The following is a 17,882-nucleotide window of genomic DNA, read 5'->3' as shown; positions in this document are numbered from 1 at the left end:
ATATATGTTTTTTTATTTGGCTTGACTTACTGTGCTACTAGAATTATATCGAAAAGAACCAGTGTGAACAGATATCCTTGCTATATTCTAACAGCTACTTCTAGACAAAGGTAAAAAGTGCTCTTCCTTGCTTGACCCCACCAGCATAAGAGTAGTGGCAGAATGGGAGTGCCACCTGCCACTACCAAGTAGATGATAAAAGTCTGTCCTTTCGGCTCTGATGACATTGCCTTGGTCGGGGAGGTGGAGGGCCAGTTTTCACCACCATGCTGTTTTCAGAACTGCTGACATACATGGAGTCATGGTAAAGAATGTGTCGTAGCATTTGGCTCAAGTAACATCTGTATGGTCCAAAAGTGTCGATGTTATCCTGGAGAGGCCTGTACTTCAGTTGGACTGTGTCTATTTGCCATCTGCAGTGCCTGATTGACCGTTAAGCTCCATCTAGTGAATTTTTACTTCAAATGCTAAAAGTTTTACATTTAGTATTAATTATATTTTGGATCTTTTTAAGATTTTTAAAAAATACATTTTCTGCTATTATCTAACCTCTCTGCCTTTTTTTCTCTTCCTGAAAACTCTTTTATCAATAACAGATTTCTAAAATTGCTTATGTGGTAATTCCACATGAGCAATTTTATGTTTGGGTCATTGATGTTTGCTTCTATTTTTCTTTTGGTATTGATCTTATTTTCTTGGTTGTTCATATATTTTATATTTTTATTGGATTCCAAGCATTGTAATATAAAAGTTGTTTTAGTTATAAAGTTTTATTTTTGCTTTCTAGGGAATTAGTGTTCTTTCCTTTGTCTGGCTTTTAGAGTGAGGCGCTACTCATTTATAGTCCCCTGAGAATTGAATTGAGTTGGAACTGGTCCACAGCTAACCTTTAATTGGACTAAGCTCTTATCTGATTTCTCTAATCCGTAATCTCTTCTATTGTTGCTTTCTCTGAAGGGCTGCTTTCTTTGATCGTGTCACTATTTGAGCTGGCAGGAGTTGAGACTTCAGTTTTAAATGGTTTTGGTTACATTTTGGTTAAATCTGGCAGGGCTTCAAAATACAATCATCGTAGATGATGATTCATCCTAAAATGAAGCAGGAGAATCTCAAATTCGAACCCAGCATGGACAATGTAGTAACTTAGTGAGACCCTGTCTCAAAATAAGAAATTAAAAACAGGGCTGGGGATACTGTAGCTCAGTTCAAAGACCCCAGGTTCGTTCCCAGTACTGAAAAAAAAAAAAATCATAGTCATCCCAAGAACATGCCGGATGAAATTTTTCCACTTGCTATCTGCTGGGGATACTGTAGCTCAGTTCAAAGACCCCAGGTTCGTTCCCAGTACTGAAAAAAAAAAAATCATAGTCATCCCAAGAACATGCCGGATGAAATTTTTCCACTTGCTATACCCTCCTTTTTTTACACCCATGTGTAAATACTAACACAATCAAATTTGAAACATTTCCATTATTCAAAAAGGCGTCATCATAGCCCTTTGCTGTCAGTTCTCACCTACCTTGGCTTCAGTCACTGATCCTTCACTACAGTTTTATCTTCTCTAGAATTACACAGAAATAGAATCACATACTGTGGAGAGTTCTTTATTTAGCTTCCGCATCACATTGTTGAGATTTGTCTGTGTTGTTCCATGTGTCAAACTTTGTTTCTTTTATTGTTAAGAGTGTGCCTTTGTATGCTCAAGCACAATTTGTTTATCTGTTCACCAGTTAATAAGCGTTTGAATCATTGGATCCAGTAGATATTTTGACTGTTATAAACGAACTGTTTATTTATATACAAATCTTTGTGAGAATGGATATGTTGATTAATTTTGGATAATTTGGAATTGCTATGTTCTATTGTACATAGGTGTTTATGAGCAACCTTCAGGCCATTTCTCAGTACAGAAAAATAGTGCCAGCTGTTTATGAGAATTCCAGGGATACCACATCCTTACCAAAACTTAGTGTTGTCAGGCTTTTTAATCAGGCATTCCTAAATAAGTAGATCTCTTTTCTGCTACCTTCTTGGCAAAGTTGAGATGGAGATAAGTTTATTGGAAGAAACCTGCTGGGGTTGGATACTTGATGTTTGCCACGGAAAGTCCTCCTCATTCCAGTTCACCTGCTAAGCTATGTGGTTGTCAGTCAGGTGATTTTCCTTTATCCCTTCAAGTTCTGTTTGTCAGTGACACATCTGCACGTAGACTGCACACACTAGGCCAAGTATCATCTTGTACCTGCCAGGCTCCCTCTGGATATGGATGTGGCTTTGGTTGTTAGTCTGTTTGTAAGGAGCCTGTTCTGTATTCAGGTCCTCCTGTGTTCTCTCCACTTTAGCTTCCATAAGGAAAACCGTGAGTGTTATTTAATGTTTTCCTTTCTGTGACATTAACCCTCAAGTGAAGGACTCTTAGGTTAAATATATATATAATTTCTAAAAAAAATGAGATCCTGTTAATAAGGAATAAAAGAAGTATCAATAATAAAATATGGTAGACAACTAGTAGTCTGTATTACAATACATTCTATTTATCTCATATTTCATAATTCTTGATAATTTCAATATTCATATAGAAGAACTTTTCAATGTCTAGCATTTTAGTTCAGTGAATTTCTTTTCTCCATTGATTTTGTGTTCGATTCCCAATAACTATCTAACAAAATGAAATCCTCTATAGTCTTTTCGTTATCAATCTGTTCCATATTTGAAGTTCAGTCATACTAATCTCTAGCCACTACCTTCTATCTTCCCTACTCAGTTTATGTTCTGTCTCCAGGACCTGAAATCTGTTGGTTCTGCTTCCATTTACTGTTCCAAATCCTGTGTCCTCTTACCCAGTTTAAATCACATGATATATTGTTATTGTTCTCACTCTTTGCCTATGTAGACTGGTGCTCTATCTTGTTTCGTCTGTTGATCTTGTGTGGTTAAACAGTAGATCCGGTCTAATTGATCTCCATCTCGGTATTTGTGGCACAAGAATTTGAGTGGAAGAAAGTCCCCAAGGATGCCGGTGCTCATGCATTATATTTGTGACTGGTAACTCCAGTCTATTCATTTTCTGTCTCTCCTGGATAAATTATTTCATTTTGTTTTCCCCTTTGAGTATGTTTAAAATGTAATGTTCACACAATGTGTTCTTCATGAAAAACCACTCTGGGAGAGTCCTAGCTGTATATAAGCATCTAAGTCTTGTTTAGCATGAGTCAGTTCTCTGATTTACAAATTACTCCTATGAGAAGGGAGATAATCATTGTGATGTGTTCATATGTAACTATTTTTTTCCTCCCAGTTTTAATTTTTTTTTTCCCAGGGTTTCTATGCCCAGCATGAAGGAATGACACACTGCAGTTTTTGGCAAGTACACTTATAGTCAAAAGTTGTAATTCATATTCATTCCTGTATTTCCTTTTTGTGTTTCTGGGGCTCAAACAAGGACTTTATACAAGGTAGGTAAGCAGCCTGCCACTGAGACATTCTCCCAGCCTCACATTCAGTTTCCAACACAGAGATATGCAGAGGTATGCACACAGTGGTGGCTTTTTAGGCCACCCAGAAAATTCAAGAATTTTCGCTTGGCTGCTTGAGTTTCTGCAGTTGTGTGGAGGAGAATGAGAAGAGAGATGTAGCATTAATGAACCACTCTCAGAATATACTTTCTTGCACATTCTCTTTCAGAGAGAATTTGCTAGTACATTTGAAACATAGGTTCTTGTCTTGCATATTTGAGGTGACATAAATCATACACAAAAAGTTATCAAAAATTAGTTACATATACCAAGAAATAAACCAGTGTACAGATGGGTTATGAAATAAGAGTAACTTTCTATTTTGCTGTTCTTTTCAAAAGGTTGCTGATGATAAGAGTTCGTTCTTGCTGTGTTGCTCCCAATTTGCAGCTCAACTAGAAGAAGGAGTTAAGGAAGAACACCATGTATGTATTCCATGTATACTGTCAAATGCAAAATGTTAAAATTTGGTTTCATTGTTGAAACTTGAACATTATATTCAGTCAGCAGTATTCACCTAGATTCAATCCCTTAGAGTTAAAATGTATTGGAATGCATAATTTAGTTTTCTTTATTCTTGACATAGGCATTTAGAACTGTGAACTTTTCTTTAAGTGCATCATTTGTATTTGTATTTTTAAGTATAATATTTATATTATATTTTGATATTTTACAGTACGTTCACATCATAAAAGTAATGTAATAATGATGCTTTTAAAAGTAAAGTTAGGCAAAAGGGAGAAAATAAAATTCACCATAGTCCTATTTTCCAGAAATAAACAACTGCTATTAATGTATATTTGTTTGCCTTCCTGCATTTCCTTACTTATATACATTATTTTTTAAGTGACATAGTATCAGACCTAGTTTTAGTAATTCACATTCAATTAAAAATATATGATCGGGCTGGGGATTTAGCTCATTGGTTCAGTGGCCTGCCTTAAGTTCAATCCCCGGTACCAAAGAAAAAAAGATGTTTTTTCCTTTTTGAAATAAGTGCCTTTTTAGATTGGTTGAAACTGATTACTTATATTTTTAGTTATCTTCTAATTTTGCTGGAAAAATAGGTACAGTGTTTTTATACAAGGTTCAGAGTTTAGTCTTTGTAACACATATAACCAACTTCATTCATAATATTGTTTAAATAACATATCTATTTATTTTCCTTGCCTACAGCTACCTGTCAGATTCACTAAATTATGTTGCAGTTGCCAGCTCTTGTGTGTCTGTCACCTTTTATTATTTTTGTTTTCTATTTACATACCCCTCCTTTCTCTCATAATTCCTGATTGCTTTGCTTTGTTTTTTATTTTGTTCTGTTTCATGCTTTTGAGTACTTTTCTTACGTGACTCTTACTACTTTCCATGTTAACTTATAAATCTTTTCTCTTTTCAATCTTTCTAATGTTATTTAAGCTTATTTGTTATAAATAGCATATAAATTGATTTTATAAGGTATTTGGAGATATTGTGGTTTTATTTTCACTTTCCTAATAACTAGTGGTATTAAACATATTTTTATGTTTACTTGCCACCTTTAATTTTCTTTGGAGAAACATGTATCAAAATTATTTCCTTATTTTTAAATCAGTTTTGTTAAGGTGAAATTCCTTGTATAAAGTAATGCCTCAGTTCATGAACACTTCTATTTGCAAACAATTCAGTTCACAAACAAAAGCATTCAGCAAAATTTGGCATCCATTTGCAAACTCCGTGTCAGGTGAAAAACATGACCACGGCCATCTTCCCCACACAAGCACAAAGGCGGCCATCTTCCCCAAAATATAAAACAGATTAAGTTGATAAACCAAGGCACCACAGTATTTTGGATATTAACCTTATATCAGATATTATTTGTAAATATTTTTTCCCATTCCATAAATTGTTTCCTGTAACTCACAGAAGTTTTAAAGTTTGATACAGTTACATTTATCTGTTTTTTTATTTTATTGCCAATATTTTTTATTCAGGAAGTCATGCTCAGTTCAGTGTTTGGATTCCTGCTGCTTTGTCTTCTGAGAGTTTAATAATTTTAGATCTTGTGTTTAGATCTTCAGTCCATACTGAGTTCATTTTTGAATGGTGTATAAAATAAGGGCCCAGCTTCATTCTTCTGCACGTGGGTATCCAGTGGTCCCTGCACCATTTGTTGAGGTTATTTTTTCCCATTGTGTAGTCTTGGAGCCCTTGCCAAATCTTTTTGGCCGTATATTCAGAAGTTTATTTCCCGGCTTTCTGTTTCAGTTCTACTGGTCTGTACATCTGTCTTTATGCCAGTACCACATTATCTGAATTGTTACTATTTTGTAACATGTTTGAAGACAGGAAGTATGAGGTCTTTAGCTTCGTTATGTCTCAGGGTTGGTTTGGCTAGTTGGAGTCCTTGAGATTTCCTACAGAGTTGAGGGTCATTTTTTTCTTTTCCTGCAAAGAGTACCATTAGGATTTTGTTAGGGATTTCCTTGAATCTGGAAATTGTTTTGTGTAGCGTGGACATTTTAGCAGTATTATGACTTCCAATCTATAATCTGTCTTCATTTGTTTATATCTTTGATTTATTTAAGCAATACTTTGTAATTTTTATAGTAGATATCTTTCACTTCTTTGTTTAAATTCATTCCTAGATATTTTTATTCTTTTTCATGCTATAGTTAATGGTATTGTTTTTTTAATTTTCTTTTCATGTTTGTCATTATTAGTGTATAAAATGCAGCTCATTTTGTTTTGTTTTTTTTCTGAAATTTTACTTTCATTGGTTCTAATAACTTTTTTAGATGCTACCTTTAGGTCTTTCTACAGATAAGCTCATTTACCTGTGAACAGAACTAACATATACTTTTTCCATTTGTGTGCCTTTCTTTTTCTAATCTAACTGTTCTAGTTAGAGCTTGTTCACTAGTTAGTTATTCACTGTGTGAATAGTGGTTGTGAGAGTGGGTCTTCTGACCTTTTTCCTGATATTAGAGGAAAAGCTTTCATTTCTCTTCTGTGAGTATGATCTGCAATGTGAGGCTTTCATATATATCTTTTTCTATTAGTTTATGGTCTTAGTTTATTGATTTTTTTAATTCCAAAAGGGTGTTGGATTTTATTAAATGACTTTTCAGTATGGATCAAGTTGATCATGTGCTTTTTGTTGTTTATCTTGTTATATGGTGATTAATTTTATTATGGCTGACTAGCCTTACACCCAAGAGTAATAAATTCCTCTTCTCTCTTACGTTTGGGGGTTTCTATTTGAGCCTCCCTTTCTGTGGCTTCTTTGGCGTTATACAGTCATGGTGCTGGAGCACCCTCTAGTGTCTACATGCGGTACAACTGGTAAATATGGTTCATGTGTTAGCCATGGTACTGCAGACTCCAGGGCAAGTTTCATGGTCTGTTTTCAGGGATCCCCGATTTAGGTTGTTTTCCTGTTGCTACGTGGATATAGCAAGACAGAAACCAATCCTTCTGCCCCACTGAAAGGCAGATGTTTTGGAAAACTTCCACAGCAAGACAGTACGTCACTTTTAATTTCCAATACCAATTTATCAGAGTACTAATTTTCCCATAGTCTTTTCAGCTGAATGTATTATTATGTCTTGAGTTTTACTAGTTGTGATGAGTGAGAAAGAGTAGAAGTACTTTATTTTTGTGCAGGAATTTGAAAAGCTTTCCATGTTCTTGAGCATCATTCTGTTACTTTTTGTAATGGTATATTTATGTCTCTCAACCAGTTTCTTATAAGATTTCTACACACCTCCATTCCTTGCATATTAGCAATATGGACTTTTATCTGCAAATTTCTTGTCCTTTTTCTTTTGACTTTGGTTATAATAATTTAGCATTGCAAAGTTACTTTCATCTCTGGCCTCCTTTTCTTTCTGGTTCTTCTCTTCTTTGAATTGTTAAGTAGTCAAGTATATCCATTTAATGTATTAAAAACATGTCAATGTTTTATAGTACATGTATTTTTATGCATAGAAAAACTTTTCCTAAAGTCATATTGTAAAAATTCACCCATGTTTCTTTTAGTATGTTTTTAGTTTCATATTTTCATTTTTATATCTCTTCTAAATGTAGGGTTTCATCTTGAGGGCAGTGTGATAAGTCGATTTATTGGATCTCTGTCCAAGTGGCTTTCTCATTCTTCAACACTGTTTGTTTAAGACTGTTTTTGCCCTGGTGAGTCTATCATTATCGTATTCTGGAATTCTATATTCCTCTGTGTATACTTATGGACCTTCATTTCTATTCTAGTGGTTGGTTTTTCTATTCATGTGATGTACTACCTTGATTAATTTCAATGAAAATTAATTTAATTTTAATATCTGTCAGTACTAGCCTTCTTCACAGTCCTTGGTTTTTAGTGTTTTCCTAACTGTAATACACTCACTTGTTCTCCTCCAAAAGATATATCTTAGTCCTAGACTCCATTGCCTGTGAGTGTAACCGTATTTTTGAGAACAGGATCTTTGTATGTGTAATTAAACTGAAAATTTAGAGGTGAAATCACATTGGATTAAATAAGTGGGCCCTAGATTCAATATCACGCCTCTTCACGAGAGACAGAAGAGAGGAAACTACAAAAGACAAGGCCAAGTGAAGGTGAAGACAAAAACAGGTTAGAGTCATGCGTCCACCAGCCAAGGAGTAGCTGAAAGGACCAGAAGCTGGAAAGAAGGGATGGAGTCTCCCTTAGAGCCTTTGAAGGAGCTCAGCCCTACTGACACCTTGTGTTCTGTTTATTTATTTGGGGTTTTTTATTTCATTTTTGTTTCGTTAAACACATTCTATATGAGCTACAGCCCGACCACTGATTGTTTGTTTACTGATTTTTTAAATGATTTATAATTTTAAAATTTTATTGGTACATTTTAGGTATATAATATAATGACACTCATCACTGGATATTTGTACCTTTACATGATGTCTCTTGGTTCTTATTTTTTTCCTGTTCCCCTGCCCTCCCTTCAACCCCTCCTACCCACCCCCATCTACCTTTACAGTTTTCTGTATAACATCATGTCATTTTCAAGTGGATAATTTGATTTCTTTTTATTGTTTGTAATTTGTAATCTCTTTGGTGCTGTTTAGTTTTTCTTTATAGTTTGTTCCTCCATAAGTGTTTTTGCTTTGTGGCTCATCATGAGCCATACACAAAATATTTTAAAAGTATAACAGACTATTTTTGCACTGGTAAAAGCTGAACCTCAGTCATATACAAAAATTATGTACTTTAACCCTCTTCCACACAACTCGTATTTTTGATGTAACTTACATCTTTTTATATATGTCTTAACAATTTGTGTTAGCTATCACTGTGAAAAGAATTCCTGAGATAATGAGCTCAAAAGGACAAAAGGCTTATTTTGGCTCACAGGTTCAGAGGTTTCATTTCATTGTTTCCAGGGCTCTTCATTATGGGCCTGTGGTGACGCAGTAAAGTCATCACGGGAGGCGCGTGTGGTGGAGGCAGCCTGCTCACTTCAAGGTGGGGAGAAAGCAGAGAGAGAGAGGCGGGCCCAGGGTGTCCCAGTGTCCTGTCCAAGGGAACATCCTGAATGACCTGACTTGCTGCTATTGGGCTTCACCTTCTGCAGGTTGCAACACCTCCAAGCCTTTAGTACTTGGGTCTTTGGAAGACATTTAAGGTCCAAACGCTAACACAACTTATTTTTTGAGTTTTGATTTTAACCATCATGTGTGACATATTCTAGAGCTCTTGAACAGTATTGAAGTCTCTGACTAATTTATGGTCCCCTGCAGCCATGAGTTTTATGCTTTCATATGTTTTCGTGTTAGTGTTTAGCGTCCTTCATTTGCAGTTGAAGAACTTCTGTGAGCACTTCCTTGTAAGGTGGGTCTAATAAGAGTAGTTTATATGTAACTTGGTGCTTTTCCCTCGTTGCTTTCAAAATTGTCTTCTTGCCCTTGACTTTTGATGTATAATGATAATATACCTTTTGGGCTTTAATTTGTCTGTGGATCATTGAGCTTTATATATTTTATGTATATGAATATCTCTTCTAAGACATGGCAGATTTTCATAGTTATTTCATTAAATATGCTTTCTCTTTTGTCTCTTCATTCTCTGGAGCTCCCACAGTATAGACATTGCTCACTTAATGGTATCCCTCCCTTAAGTCCTGCAGGCTGTCTTCACTCTTTTCCTTCTCTTTTCCTCCTCTGAATGGATAATTTCACATGACCTATTTTCATTTTCAGAGATAAATCTTTCTTCAGCTTGATCTAGTATATTAATAAAACTCTATTGTAGTTTCTATGATATTTATTGAATTGGTCAGCTCCAAATTTTGGTTTTATTATTTTAAAATAATAACTGTGTGTTATGTTTCTCATTCAAACAATGAATCATTTTCCTGATTTAATTGGATTATCTGTACTATCTTTATCTTTCTGAACTTCATTATGAATACTACTTTGAATTCCTTTTTCAGTCAGTTTATAATTTTTTTTCTTTGACACTGGTTATAGGAGAGTTACTGTATTGAAGGTCATATTTCTTTGTTTTTCCATGGTTCTCATATCTCTGAATTAGTTTGTACATCTGATGGAATAACCATGTCTTCAAATTTAGAGTGGATTTTGCATAAAAAGACTTTCATTTGCAGGTGGGTCTTCCCGTGCTGGCTAAGGAAGAGGTGGCTGCTGATTCTGAGCAGTCCTAGTGGTATAGTTTTGGTGTAGCCTCTTCAGTTATGATTTGTGTCAGTCGTGGCAGTGGTTGTCTCAGTGGCCTGGGCCTCAGGCGTTTGTGACAGTAACAGTGGCAGTGTAGATATCAAGAGCCTAACATGGCATAGGCTTTTGGGGTCCCCCTGTTCTCAGGAGACGTCTTGGTGTTGTGTCTGACGTGGTGGCCTACAAGCAGCTGCAGCAGTGCTGGGCTCCAGGATGCAGGAACCCAAAGTAGCTGTGAAGCTGGGTGCCTCTGAGTCTTGGTGTTCAGGTTCAATCCCTGAGACAGGGCTAGATGCAAATTGTGCACAGAGCCTGGGTCTGAGTCTGAGCAGCCCCACACACCCAATAGCATCCTGGACCCAGGGGTCCAGTTGTGGTTATGACTCTGGGGCATGGACAGGTCACAGCACTGGCCCAACCTTGGGGAAGAGGTGCTCTGGAGATTTGGGCCCAGGGATGAGACAAGCTCTGCCTCTGGGAACCAGAGGACAATTAGGGAAATTATCAGTTTGTTTATACGTGCTCCCGCCTGACTTTGGTAAGCATTGTGATAAATGTCATTTTGGATTATTTGTCAGATGAATTTCTTATTTTCAGTTTATTAGTGTCAGTTTCTGGTGATTTCTCTCTTTTGTTTGGAATATATTATCCTGTTTATTAGTTTTTCTGGATTCTTCGTGTTTTTTTCCCACTACATAAAATGGCCCCTCCTCCAATTTTGTCAGAGTAGTCTCACGTAGGCTGTGACCCCCACTACTCACTAGCCAGATATGCGGAATGTCTCTCAGACCTTTGTGGTTTTTCCAGTCACCATGATGGTTCTTAGCCCCGCCCCCTGAAGTTAGTCCTATCGCTGCCCTGAAATAAGCGCATAGAAGCCAATTCCTTGTGAAGCAGCTTGAAAAGTTAGGGTGCTGTATGTGAGGTCCAGTTCCTTCTTAGGGAGATCCTGGCAGCTGTAGTGTATCTCTCATCACACTGCACAAAGCTGGAAGAATAACTACAGCAAGTAACTGCACTGTTGGTCAGACTGCACTGTTTCAGCCCATTGCTTTGCTGTTTGTCGCCTCCAGGACCTAGTGAATACCAGATCCCACCAGCTGTCATAGATACAAATCTCTGTGGGTTGTCTGGGTGAAGGGTCAGCTCTAAGTACCCCGGTGCCCCTGTAAGGTCCCAAGGGACAACAGATTGGCCTGTCTCCTTTGTTCCCGGAGGGAGGCTAATTAGAAATCTTACCCTCAGAAGTAGGTAGGAAAGTCAGAATGTTTAGGCTTGTAGTCTAATTTTTCCAGGCAAAAATCAGAGCTAGACATTATTGTCCATTTGTTCTTTTCTGTACCAGTAGAGATATCCATTGGAAGTACTCAGGCATCTGTTTAAAACTGTCTTTTTGTTTCTCTGGTCTTGGGAGCCAGCAGCATAATACATGGCTTTTGGAGAGTGGATTGTGTATAAGGCAAAATAAAATTGATTTGATATATGATGATAGTACCTAAAAAAGTCACTTTTGGGTGGATTAAATTCTTGAATTTGAAAAAAACAGTAAAATATTTAGGAACAAATATGTTATCTATGATCTGACTCAAGAGCAATATACATACCATAAAGGAAAGACTGATGAATTCTACCTATTAAATTGAGACTTCTGTTGTATAAAAAGTCCATAAAGAAGAAGCATGATAAATTTCAAACAGGCAAAATATTTGTATATGTAACTGACAAGACATTATCCAGATCATATGTCTATCAGTAATTACAAGATAAATCACTACAAAATAAAAAAGCATTTCAGTTTCACAAAGTGACACAAGTAGTCAGAAATATATCAAAATATATTCTGTCCTTTTAGTCTTATTTTGGCAACCAGGAAACATGAGTATGACATGTCAAATTAATAAACAAAAATGGTTTTTTGCTTTTAAAATTAGTATTTATTTGCCCTACATAATGATCACATTCATCATAGGGAATTTATACCTGTATGTGATATATCTTCCCCATTTCCCTCCCTTCCCTTCAACCCTTCTCCCTTTACCCATTTACAAAAGCTTTGTTTCCAATTTCTCCTTTCATTCTCTTTTTCAAAATCCCTTTGCCTTTCTCCCCTTTCTTGTTCCTCTTCCCAAGTGAACATGTTTTTCCTACTTTCCGATATCCATTTTGCTCCTTATTTACCCTTTAGATTTCTCACACAAGATAAATAATGTTATATTTTAACTTGTGTGTCTAATTTATTTGTTAATATTGTCTTGAGGTGCATCCACTGACCTAAAAAAATCTCAAGTTTATCTTCATGGCAGAGTAGTACTCCATTGTGTATATGTACTACATTTTCTTTATCCATTCATTGTTGATGGGCATATGGACTGTTTCCAAAGTTTAACTATTATACACTGTGCTGCTATAAATATAGATATGCATATATCACTATGGTATGATGCTTTTAACTTTCAGGAAGATACATAGGTGAAGAATAAATGGGTCAACTGGAATCTTATTTTAGTGTTTTTAGGATTCTCCTTACTGATTTCCATACTGATTGTACCAATTTACAGTCCCACCAGCAACAGAGAAGAGTTCTTTTCCCCCACAGCTTCATCAGTATTTGTTACTGGTTGATTTCTTGGTGATAGTTATTCTTTCTAGAGTGAGCAGGAATCTCACTCTTGTTTTAATTTGCATTGCTCAGATAACCAGTGACACTGAACATTTTTTCATATATTTACTTGCTGTTTGTACTTCTTCATCTGAGAAGAGGCTATTCATTTCAGGTGCCCATTTTTGGGTTGTGTCTTTAAATTTAGAAGGGATCTGATTTTTTTTATGTTCTTTATATAGTCTAGCTATTAGTCCTTTGAGGGGTAGCTGATTAAATTTTTTTTTCCAATTTTGTGAGCTGTTCCTTTATCCTGCTGGTGGTTTCTTTTGCTATGCAAGAGATTTTTAATTTAATGGCATCCCTCTCGTTGATTCTCTGTAATATATCTTGTGCAATCGAGGTTTTGTTCACAAAGTCTTTGCCTGTGCCTATAACTCTGTTTTACCTATTTAATCTTCCAGCAGACTTTCTGTTTTATTATTTATGTCTTTGACCCATTTCTATTTTAGTTTCGTGCATTGTAAGAGGTATGGATCTAAGTTTAATCTTCAGTATGTGGAAAGCCAGTTTTCGCACCACCATTTATTACAGAGGTTATCACAGGTTTCCCAGAACCGTTTATTAAAGAGGCTATCTTTCTTCCAGTGGCAGTGTTTGGCCCCTGTGGCAAAGGTAAGATAGCTGAGTGTGCTTGGAATTGTTTCTGCATTTTCTATTCTGTTCCATTGATTTTCGAGTCTGTTTTGTTTTGTTTTTGCCAGTTTTATGCTTATTTTTTTAAATCAGGGTAGCTTTGTACTATGACTTCAAGTCAGGGATTGTGATGCCTCCTGGCTTGCCCTTGTTACCCAGAATTGTTTTTGCTATTCTGGGTCTCTTCTGGTTCTGAATGAATTTTAGGATTATTTTCTCTAGTTCTGTGAGGTATGCTATTGCTGTTTTGATTGGAGTTGAATTAAATCTGTGTAACAGTTTTAGACCTATGGCCATTTTTACTAAGTTGGTTCTGCCAATTGAAGAACAAGGGATATATTTTTATTTTCTGTTATCCTAGTTGATCTACTGTAGTTTCCGATGTAAAGGTCTTTTACTTCTTTATTAGGTTGATTCCTAAGTATTTCATTTTAATTGATGCTATTGTGAAAGGTATTATTTCCCTAATTTCCCTCTCAGTGAGTTTATTATTCATATATAGAAATGCTATTGATTTTTTTTTTTTTTTTTTGTACCAGGGATCAAACTCAGGCCCTTGCACTTACAAGGCAGGCGGTGGAACCACTGAGCCAAATCCTGGGCCTGCAAAATGCTATTGATTTTTGAGTGTTGACTTTGTATTCTGATATACTACTGAATTTGGTTATTAATTCTAGGAGTCTTTGGTGGAGTATTTGTGGTTTTTCATGTAGTTTCACATCATCAACAAATAATAATTTAACTTCTTCCTTTCCTATCCATATTCCTTTTATTTTTTTCTCTTACCTAATTGCTCTGACTAATGTTTCCCAAACTATATTAAACAGGAGTGGTGATGGTATGGTGAGCATCCTTGTCTTAGTTCTGATTTTAGAGTGAATGCTTTCCCGGTTTTGATCATTTAGTATGATGTTGGCTGTTGGTCTCTAATAGATGGCTTTTATCAGGTTACGATAAAGACTTTGTATTTTAATTTTCTTTAAGGTTTTTATCATGAATGGGTGTCAGACTTTGTTAAATGCTTTTTCTGCAAATGTTGAATTATTCATGTAGTTTTTGTCCAGTTAATGTGGTGATTCATTGTTGCTTACTACTCCACCATCTTCCCAGAAGTCTGTTTGTTGGCTTTTAAACAGTATTTAGGTCAGTGGTGTCACTGCCTGCCTAGCAAGTCAAGGTCCTGAGTTTGATCCCTAGTACCGAGTTCAATCCCTAATACCAAAAAAAAAAAAAAAAGCCACAAAAAACTTTTATACAACCCTTTTACTGACGGTATATTTACTTCTAATCTCTCTACCTGTTCCCAAACAGTCCTATGTTAAATTATTCCTATACTTTTACAAGATTTTTCTCACCTCCTACCCATCACTTCATTCTTCAGTCTGGCTTCTACTTCTAGATTTCATTGAACGGGGCCTGTGGGGAATCCTCATGCCCTCCTGTGCTGTTACATTCCTTGTACACCTTTCTTCACACCTTGGAAAATTTGACTTTGTTGACCATTTTGTTCTTGAAATTATCTTCTCTTGGCTTCTGTGATATACCTGCCTATGTGGTATAGTGGCTCAGATTTTCATTTTAAATTTATCTTTAAACATTATGCCATATTTGCTTCAGGAAGCTTTTGTGTAACAGTAGCATTAAATTCCAGTCCTCTAAGTAACTGTTTTTTTCCTGGTCACTTTGTTTATTCTCCCTTGTATTCATTTTTCTAGGATTATTTTTTGTTTTGCTAGGTTAGAATGTGTGATTTAAAATCTTTGAATTTCTGAAAATAATTTCATTCTGTCCTTATATTTTTTTGATAATTTCATTAAATTTATAGTGAAGGTCTAATATTTCCCTCACAAATTTTATAGACATTTCTTTGTATTTTCATAATATTTTCTCATTTTAGTGTTAAGCCTATAATGGTGGTTTTTCTTACTTCTGCTCAATTTTCATCTTCCATTTGTTTTGATGTTCTGGATTCCATGATGTCATTTAACTAAAGATATAAGTAAATAATATTTAGAAAGCCACTGTTCTCCTAGCTCTTAATGTTTTAAAATAATCATAGAATTGTAACTGTAATAAATAGTGGAGTTTATTAGTGTTTTCCCCTCAGGTTCCAAGGCAGGAAGAGAGGTTTTCACCTTGCAATGAATCATGGTATTCTAAGAAAATATGTCTCAGTGGACATTATTTTCTACATGCTTATATAACTAAAAAATACCTTTTATCAGACATGGATACTAATTTACTTTAATATACTTTGTGGAAGACCTAGCCTTTTTACTTAGACACATTCCTATTATTTAGTTTGGTGATTCTCAACCTAGCATGCAAACTAATGACTTGAAGGACTAAGTGCCCATTGGCCTCTCTCCCAGAGGTGTAAATTAGGGAGCTGAGGTGGGGCCAGAGAATGTACATTGCCATCCTGTATGCTTGTGTGGTGCTGATGCTGTGGATTGTGGGACCACATGCTTTGAACCACTGATCTGGAGTCAGTGTTGCACAAGAGAAATTTTAAACTAGCCTAATTTTTCATCATTTTTAGATAACATTTTTCCTCTGCTCAAATAGAGGTAGTAATATTTTTCTTTAATAATGTAATTCAGAACTTTTATCCAGATGTGAGATACTGTCTCTTTGTTGGCATAGGTAATACTTTTACACATACTTTTAGTGGTAAACATTAATATACTACATGATATACTTCAGTGTGTGGATTTATTTAGTTACTTTCACAATCACCCAAACCAGTTCATGGCATACAAAAATATATCAAGTAGAAGTATAATATTTTATGTCTTGTTATTTTAGTCCTTTTATAATGAATAAAATTATGTTGAAGAAGCAGTGTTGGGAAAGTAATGATTTTTGTTCTTGTATTTGACACTATATGAAAATAATTGTAATGCTTTTTATAGTAATTTAAATTTTAGCTATTTTGAGAAAAATATGTGAATTATTTTGGAGCCTCATTAATGTATAAGGGTGGAAAATCATTTTTTCTAGAAATGAGTTATGTGTACCTATGAACTAAAATGCTGTTTATAAATATGAAAATAATGATTTTGAACTATAGATTTAGACACTAGTGTACTTTTGTGATTCAAAATAAGGCTTGAATTAAATATAATACACATTGTAAATAATTTTACATTTAAAGATATTAAAACTTTATTTTCCAGATTTTGGAATCTCTGTTTAAGGTATGTTTACTCTGTTGTAGCTTAAACTTGGTAGAACTTAATTGGGGAATACATGTAAATGAGGATGTTTGTAAGTTCTGAATTTAAAACAAAACTCCCATGTGCTGCCATAAATACTTAAACACTTCATACTCAGTCTACTGTCGCATCCTCCCCATTCTTACCCATGCTCGACAGATGAAGGTCCACAGACACACATGCACATGAAAAGTATTTTGCTGCAGAAATTCAACTTGTCATTAACTCTTTTTTTGTTTCTTTTTTAAAAAGTGGTTTCAGCGACAGGTCAATCAAATGGAGGAGGTAAGTGTAATACTTCTTAATTGCTAATTAATATATTTGATTATTTTAAAATGAAATTGAAGTATATGTGGTAAAATTTTTAAAATTCGCAATAGCTGTAATTTTTTTAGATGGAGGAGGAATTAGTGGGTAGAAAACAATGTTTTGGGGTTATTTATACACTCTATTCATTTATTCCTATATATTTCCTATATTTATATTTCTATGTATTTCCTAAAATTGAATAATGTAAATTGAACTATTTCTCTTTTCCTAATTCACATAAAAGAGTAATGAGAGATTTGATTTTAAATTCCTCCTATATTAAAAAAAATCATGTATAAAATATGTATACACATAAAATTTATGTATTTATTTTCTCTGAGTTTAATATATTTTAATGATACTCTTTTGTCCTTTGATTTGCAAGTACTTTACTACCAGTTTGAGAACTACTGGTCTCTTGTCCTTAAGGATTTTTAATTCTATTTTGGAAAAGACTTCATATATGCCACTAATATGATGGAATGGTTAACCAGCCATAAAATGTTGGCCTGCTGCAAGATTTCATCCTGTGTCTTTCCTTGTCTCCTGTCTTTCCCCTTAGGTAATATCACTCAGTTATTCCAGTATTACCTTCATACTACCAATTTAAAAACACATCTCTTGCCATTGTTGGCCCAGTAGACTCCAGATTTGTTGTACCTCAAACCCAATGGACCAAAACCAAGAACTTGTACTCTTCTTCTACTCCCATGCTTTGAGAATGTTGGTACCATTTGTCCAGTTAGGTAAACCAGAAATAGGATAATCAACCTTGACAAGTCACTTCCCTCTATCCTTAATGGTCTATCCATGAGTCCTTTAGATTTTACCTCCTAAATTGTCCATTCATCTCTATAT

At 35.2% G+C, this 17,882-nt stretch overlaps 1 protein-coding gene across 1 annotated transcript in view; it reads left to right on the top strand.

Annotated features, from left to right (window-relative positions):
• Ccdc7 (coiled-coil domain containing 7) overlaps nucleotides 1-17,882 on the top strand; it is a 35,679-nt gene that overhangs the window by 5,048 nt on the left and 12,749 nt on the right. Inside the window, exons 4-6 of the mRNA XM_010605551.1 lie at nucleotides 3,857-3,940; nucleotides 16,677-16,697; nucleotides 16,968-17,000. Coding sequence (XP_010603853.1) covers nucleotides 3,857-3,940; nucleotides 16,677-16,697; nucleotides 16,968-17,000 — 138 coding nt within the window. The remainder of the gene's footprint in view (nucleotides 1-3,856; nucleotides 3,941-16,676; nucleotides 16,698-16,967; nucleotides 17,001-17,882) is intronic.

Source organism: Fukomys damarensis, unplaced genomic scaffold (genome assembly GCF_012274545.1).
Source record: "Fukomys damarensis isolate Sample0158 unplaced genomic scaffold, DMR_v1.0_HiC HiC_scaffold_19, whole genome shotgun sequence".
NCBI classification, from domain to species: Eukaryota; Metazoa; Chordata; class Mammalia; order Rodentia; family Bathyergidae; genus Fukomys; species Fukomys damarensis.
This window is presented reverse-complemented; position numbering and strand designations above follow the sequence as displayed.